The 16,226-nt window shown below is 38.9% G+C and overlaps 1 protein-coding gene across 2 annotated transcripts; it reads left to right on the forward strand.

The window, feature by feature from the left end:
* Window positions 1-1,219: 1,219 nt before the first annotated feature.
* Window positions 1,220-3,626, forward strand: LOC147631992 (haloacid dehalogenase-like hydrolase domain-containing protein Sgpp). Of its 2 annotated transcripts, none has more exons than XM_086808537.1 (5): window positions 1,220-1,466; window positions 2,111-2,235; window positions 2,507-2,661; window positions 2,814-3,075; window positions 3,223-3,626. In XM_086808537.1, exons 1-5 carry the CDS (start codon window positions 1,292-1,294, stop codon window positions 3,376-3,378), a joined length of 873 nt encoding a protein of 290 aa, XP_086664663.1. In that variant the 5' UTR covers window positions 1,220-1,291; the 3' UTR covers window positions 3,379-3,626. The 2 variants fall into 2 exon arrangements, with proteins under 2 accessions (XP_086664663.1, XP_086664664.1); XM_086808538.1 differs by lacking the exon at window positions 1,220-1,466 and adding an exon at window positions 1,590-1,981.
* Window positions 3,627-16,226: the final 12,600 nt, after the last annotated feature.

Genomic DNA, 16,226 nt, shown 5'->3' on the forward strand with positions numbered 1-16,226 from the left:
CATCTGTATAAGAAGTGCTCCTCTATCTCAACCTCGCCCATGTCACTGGAGCATGTCCGGTCCTGTCTGCTGACTCTCCTGCCTCTCCTCGTCCGTCTCATCCTGCCTGCCTTAATCTCCAATCTGTGGGATGAAACTCTAAGTTGTCCAAGAGAGATCCTGAGTGCATGCGAGAGATGTATCCCCGTGTACCCTGGAGGCTCAATGAAACCCTCGTCCGAGATCCTGAGAAAATGACTGCGGTATGCAGCCATCTTCACAGGCAAACGTGTGGGGAGGATCCATGTACAAAATGTGTAGAGCTGGAGCAGGTCCGCTCATGAATGACCTGACTGATCTGGTGTCGTGATAAGTATAAGTGAGGAGCATCGAGACTGTATCTGAATGGCGGAAGCCTGTCTAGGTCTAGGCCAAGTGACTGAAACCATGTACGAAGTCTATGGAACCAGCATCTCTGAGTACCTGCATCTGCCAGAGCCTGGGATGAAGTCAAAGCAAGCCATGGAAGCCGGGTGCGAGCGACCCTCTACTGTGTCTCCAGATCTGAGGATCCGCTGGAGGTATATGATAGTCTGGAAGGGAGCATCGAATATAGTAAATATATAATAATATTATATTAATACTATTTTATGTAAATACATTCACACACACACATACATACGCATACACACAGTCATAGACGTGCGTGTGGAGTGTGTGTGTGTGTGTGTGTGAGAGAGAGAGAGAGAGAGAGAGAGAGAGAGAGAGAGTTTCTGTGTGTGTGAGACAATGTGTACACAAGATGAGTGTGAGAAGAGAGAGAGTGCATATGCATGTGTATGTGTGTGAGAGAGGATTGTGTCTATGCATGTGATAGAGACATAGAGAGAATGCATGTGAGAGAGAGAGAGACACGTCTGTGAGAGACTCGCACATAGGCACGTGCATGCACACATACTTTTTTTGTGAAGTACATGCACACATACGCACGTACACACAAATACACACGTGTAAACAAACGCACACATACACGCACAGACACTCACTCGCACACACTTGCACATGCATATACATGCATAGATGCATACATACATGCACACATGCATACACACATATGTGGTGCGCACATAAGCAAAAAACTTGATGCCCAAGAGCAAGGGGCGGGTCACCTACTTCATTTCAAAAGATGGACTTCAAAAAAAGAAAAAAGGAAAAGGAAAAGAAGAGGAGGAGCGCACAGTGTGGAAAAAAAAAGACCCTCAAATGCGCATTTAATCTCCCCTAAAACGGTAAGGTTAGGCCGCCGAAGGCAATGGCCACATCGTCTCTCAGCACCTCCCCTGCAAATTTGCAGCGCGGCGTCTTCCCTCATCATCGTCACGTGACTTATCCCATTCAACACTTCTGCAGCCCAAATCTGCAGTCCCGTGCCAGCCCCCGACACTGCTTGCGTTCTTCTTCGTTCATAACTGAGTGCTTCCCAAGAGGTACGACCCATACATGCATTGAGCCCCAGATTTCTATGGAATGTATTTATTTTCGTGGCAGGCAACATCTCGTTCACAAGCTTTATAATGATCCTTACACTTTGATCACAAAAATTTCCATGTAGCTCACACCCATCAATGTGGTATCACAGTCTTGGCATCAGTAGGAGCTCATTGATTCATCTCTCTGCAAAGTCATTTAAATCTATTGGAAGGAATCTGCTTTGCCACCATATGCACACAGTGGTACACAGGATGACTATCATATGTTTATGATATGCTGTTGTGAGAGGACAACTACCATCCATTTTCCCTGAGCAATTCTGATACCAAGTTCTAATTATAAAATTCCCCTTTCCCCCTTCCACACATTGTCTATGAGTCGACGCATCCAGCCAAGGGAGAGAAGACCAAACTTGAAGAGTGGTGAACTAGCCTAGAGAGCAACAGTTTCAGCCTTGACAACCTACTCTTTGAGCCAATACAATATAGCTTGGTCGAATTTATGGACAGTTGTATATTCTCTTTTAGAACATTCCTTCTTTGTTTCTCTGCAATATGCATCAGTAGGCTAGGGCATTGTGAGTTGGTTTAAAGAAGTTGTCTCACCTTCCTTTTGTGAAACTGATCTAATTTTTTACCAGGAGAAGCAATGGAGATTCCTTTCCCATCAGTTGAATCTCTCAAAGCTGTACTATTTGATGTCGATGGAACTCTCTGTGACTCCGACCCCTTGCACTACCTCTCATTCCGGGAGATGCTTCAAGAGGTCTGACTTCATCGCTTTCATGTTCACAATCATTGGCCCAATCTTTTTTGCTGATATATGAGGTTTGGTCCGTAGATTTTATACACATTGTACCTTTGTCTCATAGGCCATTTTGGTCTCTTGTAGGCTTAATCTCTCTCTCTCTCTCTCTGTGAGAGTGAGAGAGACATTGGCGGCCAGCATACAAGATAAAACGGCCAGAATTCCTACAGTATTGGCATATAATAGGTAAGTCAGGCTACAATGATAACGTTTGCACGTTTTTGTGCAGGCAGGATATCAGGATGGTGTACCCATCACTGAGGAATTCTTTATAAAGGAACTATCTGGAGGGGACAACTTTTATCTTGGCTTGAAACTTTTCCCGGACTGGGATCAGGTTAGAAGGGATCAATTTTTTATCGACAAAGAAGCCCAATTTCGGAGGTAAACCTGTCACGTCCTTGACAAACTTTTCTAAAAAGTAGGTTTTTAGTGTACTTTTGTTTGCTTTTTGTGCTGAAATTTATTTGTGGGCACATGTAGAAGATTTTGAAGATCTGATAAAGTTGTTGGACTTCTGCTTGATTCTTTTCAAGCTTTGCAGCAAAGAAGATTAAGCCTGTGGAGGGCTTGGATACTCTGTGCCAATGGATTGAAAAGAAAGGTCTTAAACGTGCAGCTGTGACAAACGCACCTCGGCCCAATGCAGAGCTTCTCATATCCTTGCTTGGTCTTTCAAGCTTCTTTGAGGTAGTGGTAGTCGGAGGGGAATGTGAAAGGGCCAAGCCCTTTCCGGATCCATACCAGAAGGCTTTGAAGCATTTTGGGCTTTCACCTGATCAAGCATTTGTTTTAGAGGTATATATTTGCTCGTTTGAGTCCATATTTTAGAAGTATATCTGCTCTTTTGAGTCCTAAGACTGCTATTTGTAGAGGTATATTTAAGAATGCTATTTTTAAGAGGCATATGCTCTATGGTGAATGTTTTACTTTAATGTGGGATAGGATTCGTCAACTGGGCTTAGAGCGGCAGTTGCGGCAGGCATTGCAGCTGTGGGCGTGGCCACAAGGAATCCTGAGGATTCTCTCTTTCAAGCAGGTGCTACTTTTGTTATAAGTGACTACAAAGATACTAAACTTTGGAATGCTTTGCGAGGTTAACTTTGATGCCATTTGCCTGTATTTGTGGCATTGGCTCACACAATAAGAAGCATACCAAGCTAAAGCAATAATTTTTTCAGAGTGCTAAGTTCCCAACTAGCTGCAAAACCACACTAAAAAATGTTTCAATAGAGAAAATTCTATTTGAGGACTCAATAATTTACATGTAAGGTTCTTGGAAAATCTCATGTCCATATGAGATTATTTACATTTTAAAAGTTCTTTGTTACATTATCCAATTTACTACAGGTGGGATTCTTGGCAAATCTTATATCCTTATCTGCATTACTTAGGGATCCAATTTACAAGTAGTATTAATGTCACAATCATGTTCGTTAAGCCCATGGATAGATGACTTGCTAATGGGTATTTTGTGGATTCAATGTGTATTATAAGACTGGCTTTACAACATTGCCTGCACATGCAATAGGTGTGGTGATGGATAGGCATGATTACCAGTACACCCCTTTAGGCAGGTGGCTGGATTGGTAGCAGCTGATGGGCATTTGTTAAGTGCTGTTGTCTAAGCAGCCTAAGATTCCAAGCATTTTACATGCATATGGCAAAACTAAATGATATTACAAATAGAGGGCGCATGAGTTTGAAGCCAATGATTCTTTTTTTGATGGTTTATGAAAGTCATCAGTAATGAAATATACATGATTATCTTAATGCTGAATGCAAAAAGGGGGCTTGCCACCCTTCTCATGCCTTGAGGTTCATATCCTATTGGTGTCAATCATGAATCTTTTAGGACATGGTAGTTCTCTTTGGATCAACATGATGATTCTCTTTGTGTCGTGCCCTTACATTCGTTGACATACATCAATGTACTAGTCATGTTGAACATGCATGGCAAATTTGATGTTGGAGACTGTTTCATTCATAATTGTCTTATGTGACATCCTTCAGCTTGCTACTGCTTGTTATTTTGTGTATGTAGTTTCAGTGCTTGGCAATCCCATTTACATCTATGCCAATGCTTGCCGTGTTGTCTTTTTAGTTTGTTTGGGTTCAAACTAAGGTATGGAGGAACTTGAACTTCTGTCTGTTTCAAGTGCTAGTAGTTATTTGACACTACTAAGGAGGTTCATTCAAAGGACACACTTTACAGATTCCATCACTAACCTGCTGATTTGAAAGTTCGTTTTGCATTTAGAGAGAATTTTCCTGAATAAGCTAAAATCTTGTCTTTACTTATAAAGTGTAATGTCATACCTATGAGTTGGAAGATATAATTTCTTTCCCAATTTGAAGAGAAGCAAAATAACTTTCTTGGGCCTATATTTGCTAACATGAACTTTCTTCAAAGCATCAAGTGCTCACATTTTTCAGAGAGCTGGCATAAAGAGCTTTTTACCTTGAATTTTTTGGGACTTTGAGATGATGAAGGTAGCAATATCGATTGGCAGAGATCACCACCTTAGTCAATGTTTTGTCTTGATCAGGATTGGGGTCCCCATTACATTAATTAAAGAGTGGTCCTCATTATTTAGGTAGGAAACCTTAGGATGGACCTTAGACAACTAACTATTGCATAATAATCCAATTTAGAATACAATCTTCTTGTAAAGTGATTCTCCGGGATCATGCAAAGTTTGTGGACTTCTAGATGAAGAAAGATGATAGCTCACTCGTCTAACTCACACACAGTTACACTAGCTTTGCATTTTTTATTGATCCATCAAGCAGGTTTGAAACACACTCACACACGCTCACTCATGCTCTCTCACATGCACGCACGCATAGAAAATCCTCCTCTTGCTAGTCTTGTAGAAGGTCCTTTGCTACATTCGAGTTATTCAATTGCCTTTGTAAAAGCAAGACCAGGCAGTTTTTAATTTCTTTTAATTTTGAAGTGGGTAAGCATAGTGAGCCTCATCTCTCACACATACACAAGAGGAGGAGGAGGAGGAGGAGGAGGAGGAGGAGGAGGAGGAGAAAAGTTTATTATTGTCAAAAAAATCTAACAAAAGACTAGAAGGTCTATTGGATAATTCCGAATGGTTCAATTGCATCTTGGAGACTGAGCCTAGTGTATGTCTCTATTGGTGTAGCGATAACAATCTTTAAGACTTAACTCATAAGGAGTATCTTCATGTGACAACCTCCTAAGTGTGAAAATGGGCGTATTCATATATCTAAATAGAAGCCATACTAGATACATATTCATAACTATGGGTTAAGCTACCTAATAATAAAACTAATTAAACACATTCATAACTATGGTTTAACCTATCTATTATAATAATACTAGTACACTCTAACTATGGTTTAACATACCTTCGATATGAGTGTGGTTCGCAACATAGCATCGATCAAGAGCATACCTATCTATTATAATAATACTAGTACACTCTAACTATGGTTTAACATACCTATGATATGAGTGTGGTTCGCAACATAGCATCGATCAAGAGCATACCAATTCGAGTGTATCATAAAACCAAGGACGTGTTCAAGATCTTATAAGTCTCTCTGCCCACCAGACTTTTATTTTTGACTGTCTTCACGACCATTTTTGGGCATTTTGGTCATCAATACCAGCAAAATTTGAGCGTAGACATTGGTGAAAAACTTGTAAAAAAGCATTGCATTCTCCTCAAAATGAAGATGAAGTAATTAGATGTCAATCTTTACTACATGCTAGTTGAATGTTTAGTGTAGAAAAACCCTAATCATTGATTTTCCATATTAAGAATAACATAAACAAAGGTGATTATGATGATCAGAAGAAGCTTGCCTGGAAGACAAGGACAAATGGGATATAACCCAACACAACACATGGTGATACACTCGTCTCTTATAGCCTGTCTTTGGATTTTTCACTTTTTGAGTCATAATAAGCCTCATGTTTTAACTTAAATTAGCACTCGATGACACATGACTTATCCTACATTGATTCTTACTCAAATTTTATTTCTTCAAATATAATAATGAGGAATTCAGAACATGCACATTGTCGCGGGTCATTTTTCAATCATCTCTTATTCTGTCAGAACTTTATTTGGTGGAATACTAAACCCATGGGATTAGCATTTGACTTTGGGTAGTTTTAGTGGCGTTCAACCTGTTTGTCTCTTATACTGTTAAAACTTTTACTTGATGGAATACTAAGCCCATGGCATAAGGGGTTTACAGGAGCCAAACCCCCTTCCCTAATTCTCCATCCCCACTTCTTTAGTTTTTGAGTTTCACTGGCTTTTGATGGGGTTTCACCTTTTTCAAGCCTCGTGTCAACCATGCTTAATCTGTTTACAATTTTACTTGGTGGAATACCAGGCCCATAACATGAGAGGGTGGAAGGGGCCAACCCCCATCCCTAATCAGTCTTCCCACATCTTTAGTATTTACGTTTCGTAATTGAGTTTGATAGGGTTCAACCTTCTTTCAAACCTTTGATGTAGATCTTATCGAGCCTATAGCCCTTCTTGTTGCAGCTGAATTAGCTTATAAGACAAGGCCCAGCCATCTGCATGTGTAGTTCACTTTGCTACATGCTTGACTCTACTAAAAGCTGGCAGTTTCTCGTATACATACATTCATAACTTCGACTCATTTTTTCAAGTGTTTCCTAATTGAGCTATCTTGAGGCTTGCATTGTCTTCAAAGAATGTTGCAAGGGGAATGACTGGGCTCTTTTTTCCTCTGAACGTGCAGCATAAATATGTGAAAGAAGAATTCCACATCCTGCACTTGCTGACCACATTACATTTCCATCAAACACAACTTAGTCTCAAAGCTTGTTACACAACTAACACCTCCTGCTCATGCATGAGAACTGACCGCATTACATCAAACACAACTTAGTCGCAAAGCTTGTTACGTGACTAACACCTCCTACTCATGCATGAGAACATGCCACATGTAGCCACATACCCAAACAATGACTTATCACTTGGATATACCCGGTATCTGGGGCACACAGATCCTATTGTGGCCCAAAAGGTAAGTAAAGCCAGGTTGATGAACCTTCTCACCTAATCCCTATCATACCCATTCCATGTGTGTTGAACACTCATGTGTGTGTTGAACATGTGGTAGGCTATATGATAATAGCCTATGGTAGATTTATTATCAGGTGACATGCTGGACTTCGGAAAACATAACTCTCACAATGACCTATGTACACTCTACTGTGTATGGTTTCAAAACAAGCACATCATTGCACAATCTTTAAAAACCCAAGTTAACCTAACAATTTAAAGGGGGATTCGAACATACCAAGTTTATTAAGAGTGGCAAAACAAGAACTTTAAACAAACTCAAGGCCTCCTAGGGCACTGTCAGGGCACAAAGACAATACTACTAGTGCAAATAAACAATACTGCAGTGTGCCAAAACATTGAGCAAATCCAAGCAAAAAAGCCTTCAAAACCTGCAACATGAACTACCTAATCACAGCTCATCAAAACCCTTCCATTCCAAGTTTCTAAATCAGAAGTTCCGATCTAAATTGCAGGAGTACACTCATTACGCCTCCGACAAGCCTCGAGAACATGGGGAAAAAAGAAAAGAATGAACAGCACTTATTTTTGCGAGCGACCAAATGACGCTCAAGGAAGCTGTTCCAACAATTTGCTGGCAGGTGGCACCCATGTTGGTGTAAACCAAGCAAGAAAACCCTCGCAAAAAGAATAGTCTCTTCTCTAACAGCTCCATTCATATGGACCATGAAGGTTCATTTCAATATAATATCGATTGTATGTGCCCTATTTGATTTTACCAAAACCTCCCTAATATAAACTCCATGTCAGGATGATAGAGGTCCTATTGTTCATCATCAATGATGTGATTTGGCTGCAGCCTTCTGCTGGGCTTTGGCTTCTGCCTGAAACCATTCAAAAAGGATAGATACTATTAGGAACGTAACATAAGAAAAAACATATTATAGAAGCCCATCTTAGTATCATAACATGAGAAAAAATATTTCTGACTGTGTCCCATACCCGTAAATAGGCCATCTTGATTGTTCCGTAAGTGAGACCTAGGGCAAATGCTGTCGCCCTAGCCACCTGCAAAAAAGGTTGACATTAATACCAGCCAACTTCATGGCAAAATACCAAAAAAACTAGGTCAAAAAGTACTTGCTCTCACCCTGGATAACTTCCTGCTTAAGCTTTCAAAGGCATATTACTACATCAAAGCCCCAGCATGATCCAGGAAAGCTCTCACATATGCATTACAAGGGATCTCTCTCTCTCTCTCACTCTCTCTCTCTCTCTCTCTCTCTCTCTCACACACACACACACATACACACACTATGACCATGCATTAAACTAAGGGCTCTCAGTCAAGCCCCTAGAGAATCAGTCACCAAAAATGCTCTAACAGAGAAGCTTCACAATCACGTGGAGCCTACCAAATTGCACACAGGTCAGAGATGAACTTAGGGTGGCTTCACAAAGGGCGTTTGCATCTGCAGCCAACTGTCACATCTCCTCCTATGCAGACACAATCTCAACTGTCCACATTTCTACTTTTTGTCATCTGGGCAGATTTTGTGAAGCAAACCTTACACACACGTTGCTACACACTCTGAAAAGGGCCTTATGCAAAAAAACACAGCAGCCGAGAGGCAAATTTAACTCTCAATCTAACACATAATCACATTGCCAACTTTACTGCTCTAGGATCTCGGCTAGGATCCATAAGCCTTAAGGATAAAAAGGCTTTGCTAAAGAGTCTTGCTGATTTGCCATCAAAAAATCCTGATACTATCACCCAGCAAGACCTAACCTCCATTATTGAGCCTCTCCACAATACAGACTATGTCATGCATTTGGCAAAACTAACAGTGTTTAATAACATTTTGGCATAAATGGAAAAGGGCTTGACTATGTCATGCATTTCATGAGACTTTCATTTTGGGCTGAATGGCTTCAATTTCTCTACTTTTCACTAAAACTTTGAGCTAAATTCCTTTGACTTTTATGGTTACATGTCAATGTGATCTAGAGTTAGCAAATTATTACAGCAAGCAAAGTAGGGCACTTTCAATACCCATGTACAAATCAATTTTTCGAAAATTTCGGAAGTTATAATAAAGAAAATATGTCGAAAACAAATTGTCTAGAGAAAATAATTTCACCGAATTTTTTTCCCAGACAAAAGAAAAAAAAAGAGAAATGAGCAATTAACCTAGGTTTCCCTCATAGAGCAACTTAAAGGTCTTGTTCACCTAATCTATACATGAGATGAAACAGGGTTTTTAACTATTTTTTGAATAGTAACCTTCCACTGCTTCATAATCTTCAGAAACTGCAAGCTATGGCACAACAGTCCGTGAATGACTGTACAGTGGGATCAAGAACAGGTCGCGAAAGGGATCCTTGGCCAACTTCAGATTAAAAATCAGCCACGGAAGCTTGGCCGTTCACAACCAAACACTTCAAGAAGGAAGAATTGGGAGGAGGGTTGTGGACTCACCAGCGCAAGGCTGCTGCTGCCTGAATAGGGACCCGGGTACGCCATGGATACTAAGGTCTGCTTGCTTGTGGAAGCCCTCCTCCAAGATAATTTGCTTGCACAGGAAACCTAGACCGAAAACTGAGAGAAAATACACTTCACAATAAGTATTTCAATTATTTCGATATAAATATAATTCTCGTTATAAAAATACATTCTTACTAGAGGTAAAATGCAAGAAAAGTAGTTCTAAGGGACCTTAGCTTTAGAGAGAGAGAGAGAGAGAGAGAGAGAGAGAGAGAGAGAATAATTACAAAAAATAAACCAATTAATATTATTTGAAAAACTATTCCTTTATTACTACAAATAAATTTATGTAATAGTGCTATGTATATAAACTTTTGTTGAGTGCTAGCTAAAAATTTGCAGATTAAGAATATAGCTAAAATATCATGTATTTATTATGTAAGTTTACAAAATTTGTAAAATGCTAACTAATATTTGCAAATTAAGAATATAACTAATATATCATGTATTTATTATGTAAGTTTACAAAATCAATAGTAATGCCACCCATTACTAGTGTTCTCATGTTGATAAGAACCAAAATATTTTGGATGTAAATATTTGCAGCAGTGACTAATATATATTAAATATTCTCCCAAAAAAAAGAACCAAAATATTAGAGATAGAGGAAGATAGAGTATTGACTTCTTACGAGGTTCGATATACAACCCATAAGACTAATCAAAAGTGGTATAAATTTTTCTCTCAGAGACAATGAGCACTCATAGGAGTAAAAGTTGGGTGAGTAGTTCTTGATGTCTTGTGCTGCTACTTGACAAAGGAGCACCTCCTTGATGAAGCAACAATGGTAAGTCTGTTCTGTGCATGAAAGAAAGCAATAAATGTCATCTCCATGCTCAAAGATATGAGAATAGTGTGCACAAATGGAAGCATAGGAAGCATATTCCATCAAGATATGTTGCTCTATCTCTCACACTCCAAGGCGACACATTACTAAGTCTTAGTGTGACTTGAAGTATCCATGTTTTGATTGATGTTGCGTCTTAAAGGGAAACCGTGAGCCTTTGGTTGCAAGGTCTATAAGGCCTTGGATTATAAAGTTATTTGGTTATATGGTGAATGTAAAGGCTAATAGTCACATGTTATGTGCTTTGTTCACATGGTTAATAGTCACATATTATATGCTTTGTTCGCATGGTTTGAGCAAGTCACATGGGTTATGCCATGGAGTGTAAAACATGTGTGCGTGTGCATTGAATACTACTAGAGCTACATGTGATGTACTTGGTATCTTCGTGTGAGATTATGAATAGCATTTTGGGTTTATCATCTCATTGTTCAATTTTTTTGAGTAGTGTGTTGGTCATGGATTTGCTATTAATTCATGATCCTCCTTAGCTCTAGCAATGTTTTCTTGATTAGGACCAACGATGGATTAATATTCTCTTTTTTCCACTCCACCATGTTTCCTAGAGAGATAAAAAGTTATCACCCTAGCATTAGAGAGAAGAAAAGAGAGCATTCTATAATCTCTTGGCCCACTTTGCAATCTCTAAAGCCCATCATTGTTGCCCAAAAACTAAAGCAACCCTTCCCTTGGTTCGCAGCAGTCAACAAAAGTCACATCACCTCCATTTTAAGATCAAGAAGAAGAAGAAGAAGAAGAAAAGGTGGATCGGAGAAGCTCTTGATGGGGCAAGACCTAATATGGTATCCCAACACTCCATTCCTTATTACTGCGATTGAGCAATAGCTCCTGGGCATGCCACAAGAAGAGGCGGCTTCTCCTCAAGTATAGAAGTCACAAAAAGAGAGAGAGAGAGAGAGAGAGGGACAGAGACAGAGACACACACACACACAGAAGTGATAACTCTCTTGGGCAAAAGCAACAGCTCATAATAGCATCTCCTCTCGAGTGTAAGCCTTGAACCGAATCCACAATAGGTTGTAGCAAAGTGGAGGGCCCTCACAAAAGTGAACACACTGCCCATATCTTAGATTGGGCTTTAGATGGCATCCCTCCATTTAACCCATACATATCGACATATTTTTATTATGTAAGTTTATAAAATCAACATGTTCAGTGTTCTCCTCCAAATCTCCTCTGACTAGACCAAAAATACATGGCCCTATATTCTACCCATCAAGCAATGCTGCTCTACTATGTTGGCTCTCCTTATATCTTCAATGACGGGTTAAGATAAGGAAGCAATATGAGATGAGAGACTACCTTTAGTAGGAATAACTATTAGTATGTATATTATGTCATCAAAAGTATTTACAACCAGTTGTCCATAGCTCATACATGAGGGTCATGGTGCCTAGTAGTTATACAACTTATACTGGGGCATGAAATTGTTAGCGAAATGAATAACGATAACCAAAACTTGTGGTGGAATAAACACAAAACCACAAGGGCTATCTAGCCTATATCCATCTCATACATCCTCATGCTCTATGTACAATCAAGTTCCCACCATCATCTTAGCATTTCGAATTGTTGATTGAGAGGCCAAGTCCTCTGCGATCGATAGAAATTTAGGATGAAGTTAGTATAAGCTTCATTTGAGGGATCACTCTAATGAGAATCTTGCCTCATTAAGATGAGTTAGCCTCCAAATAAGAATCCTACCACTCATTGATATGAGTCACCTTTGCCAATTGCATTGAAGTTGATGTTCAACCTATACTCTTGAAATGAAAACCTTTGGTATGTATGTCCTCCAATAGACAAACATATATCAACTTCAATGTAGGTTGAGTCAACTTTGCCAATTGAATTGAAGTTGATGCCTGTACTCTTGAAATGAAAACCTCTAGTATGTATGTCCTCCTATAGACAAAACATATACCAACTTCAATGTAGGTGCTGACGGACAGATTCAATGTCTGCTGAGAAAACCCAACACTTTAAAAGTGGAGGATGAGAGAACACACAAGAATATATCTTTATTAACAAACAAAATAACTAGAAATCCTAGTTTGTTAAGCCTAAAAGAATGATTTTTTCCTTCAACGCAAACACATGCTCAATCATCTAAGAAGTTTCATTAATCTAAGACATGCTCAATCATCTAAGAAGTTTCATTAGTCTAAGAATAAGAGGGTGAAAATGGCCACTACCTTAGTAAGGATGGAACATAGGAGGAGCCTTGGATAATCAAGCTTAATAGGAATAAAGGTCAAAGAAGTTATTCCAATAATAAGGACATGTGTTTATAAAAGAATAGCATGAAAATAACATGGATATGACATATTATGGGAAGATGTGAAACACCAAAAGGCAGCCATCATTGGGGCTTGTTAAAAATAATTCTTAGTGTAAGATGCTTTTGGTAATTGAAACCTAGATTGGAGGTCCAAACACTACTCAAATTTCACTAGGACATTTGAATCAAAGCCATATTTGACTTGATTTCAAGAGAATATTGAGAAGATGTCTGAAGGTTATTTAGATGAATCCATTGATAGTAGTGAAGTGTTTAAAAATTTTATACTTTGATGAAACTATTTTGAAACCAGTGTTAACATTAATAGCTTGACCACACATGAAGTGGTGGTAGATGGAGGTTAGGGGAAATATTCAAATTAGATGGAGTGGTGGTGGTAGATGGAGGTTTTAGGGTAAATATTGAAATTAGAAAAAGCTCAAGGAAATGTTAGTTGGACAATCTCAATTTTATGGTGAAAATAGTAGATTAAAGAAGAGTCAATCCTATTGAGGTGATAAAGAATCACAAGATTGAGAAAGTGAGACTAACATTTTGCACTATTGTTCATTAATTGATGTTAGGAAATCCACAGTTTAGGCAAGCTCTCCAATGACATGCAAATAATAATAATAATAATAATAAGGAAAAAGAAGGTGCTAGCCATGTTTTGATGAGAAGAGGTGAATTCTACATAAGACATTGAGGATGATGAGAAGATAAAGGGATCTTAAGGAAATGTCAAACGATGATACCCTTCCTAGATTAGTCTTTGAGTCCATCAACAAGGATTATCAAGATTTATGAAGTTTGGAAACTTTTAAAGCTAAAGTATTATTGGATACTTCAAGTCCTCCATATGGGGTAAATTCAACCTTTGAAATAGGCTATCCACCCAAGTTTGGAAATTCTTGAGGTAAATTCAGCCTTTGAAATAGGCTATCCACCCAAGTTTAGAAATTTTTAGAGTGGATACTGCAATCGAGTCCTCCATGTCAACCTTTGAAATAGGCTATCCACCCAAGTTCAAAATTTTTAGAGTGGATACTTCAATCGACTCCTCCACGTTGTCATTTAGAATAGGCTATCCACCCATGTTTATAGAGAAGCATAATGGAGTCTTCTAGTTAGATGAAACACAAGTAAGGGATTCCTATGCTACCATGAGGCATATTGATAAAGAATTTATTGAATTTGTAATTGGGATGGATGAGGAACTTAAGCCAATGAAAATTAAAAAGGGTTTAAGCCTTGAGTTTAGGAATAGCGTGGTTAACTTATCAAAGTAATGCTTAGATGTCTTTGCTTAGACATAGAAGGATTTGAAAGGTGTCAATCCTGAATTGTATCAACACAAGATCGATACAAATCAGGATTTGAAAGGTGTTGATCCTGAATCATTAAATTAATGCTTCGATGTCTTTGCTTAGGCATGCAAGGATTTGAAAGGTGTCGCTCTTGAATTATATCAACACAAGATTGTCCTAGAAGAACTTGCAACACTAGTCAAATAATCCAAGTATATATAGAATGAATCCAAATTATTCCAAAAAGGTCTAGATAAACTCTTAAAGGTGGAAATCTAGACAAAGGTCAAAGAAAATATCGATAAACCCTTAAAGGTAGAAATCTAAATAAACGTAAAGAAGGTCGAAGAAAATCTATCTGGATGAAGCTCTTGATGTAGAAGGGGTGTTTTGATATAGGACTTTCAGTTCTTATGCGGAACACAATAACTCTTGATCCATCCATTGAATCATCTAGTCCATAGAATCAGTAGTAGCATGTTCTTATGTGAATATGTATTTTTAGGCACTTGCTCTTGTGTGTCTATTACAATAGCTTTGCTTTTAGGGCAAGGAATTGTACAATTCACCTGTTTTACACTAGTTCGATTGTCATCTTGTGTGATGTTAAGTTGGGAAGCTTCTTGTGGCTTTTGTTTAGGTTCTTATGGCTTCCCCGTCACATCTTTAGTGGGCACACCGATTTACGCTCCCATTCCCACTTAATCTCGACCTTGGTTAGAATTAGTGAGGTTAAGTTTTCAACTTGGTTTCTTTTTGGCACCCACGCCTTCTTTGTTACTTGGCTTGGGAGGGCGGAGTTCCTAAATAAGGATCCATTCTTGGCTTCCTTTTCTTTTCCAAACATTCCTAGTTGGCTTTGATGTGGTATTTTGAGTGATTGATGGTGAGGTTTTTGCATGGATGGCCTTATTTCATTGCTTCATTGTTTGGGTACCCATATTTTTCTATTCTCTTCATAGTATCCTTGTGCCTTTAACAATCATTTGGGAACCCAACATTGATGAATATGAGGCTGCCTGGCTGTGCTGGCTAAAGGTTGACTGTGAGGTGGGACTCTTGCCTTTGCTTAACATAGTGGCCCCCTTTCTTTGGGATATTTGTGGTGCTTCTGGTGCAGGAAGACATAATAACATCTTAGGTGGCTTTGGCTATTTAGCTTGAGATTGCTACTCGAGTCTAGGGCGCTCCATAATGGCAATATATATTTGGATCCCCCTGATGACAAGTGTGTTGTCCTTTTCTCCCAATCCACTTCGTAGCCTATAGTTGAGATACAACGTTGTGTAAGAACCATTTCCTCTTCCAAGGCACCTGCAGGCATTATAAAAACCTTACACAGCCAAGGGTTATTTTTGGTGAAAATATTAACTTTTAAACTTCTTAAGGCTCCTACTATTCCTACATACACACTTTTGACTTTAGTTGATGTTGAATCTAACTCTGGCTTCTTTAGTTTCACCCATGTTTCATACGAGAGTAAGTTGTGACTTTCCCCCAAGTCAATCAGTGCAAGAAGATTTGTTGTTTTCCCCTTCATATAAAGTCCAACTTTGAGACAAGCAAGTTCTATCTCAAGGTTTTCTTCTTTGATCACGGTTAGAGTAACCATGTTTATTTGTAGTGTTATAACGCCCATTTTATTTTTCTTAAGATTTGGTTGCCCTTGCCTTAGCCTCTTCGTGTGCCTCTTATTTTAGCTTTTCTTATTTCTTTTTGTGCAATTGTTCCAACATGGCTTGGGTTAAGGATCCATAGTATTTTTTAAGTTTGCTACCATTTATGTAGCCCTTCATCTCAACTCCATCAACGGTTTTGATGCAAGATGCACCTTGGTAGGTGAGCTTTGCAACTCTAAATGGCCCTAGCCCTCGATATTTTAGCTTTTTTCTCTTAG

Source organism: Cibotium barometz, chromosome 14 (assembly GCF_041138505.1).
Source record: "Cibotium barometz isolate CiBa-2024 chromosome 14, ASM4113850v1, whole genome shotgun sequence".
Lineage (NCBI taxonomy): Eukaryota > Viridiplantae > Streptophyta > Polypodiopsida > Cyatheales > Cibotiaceae > Cibotium > Cibotium barometz.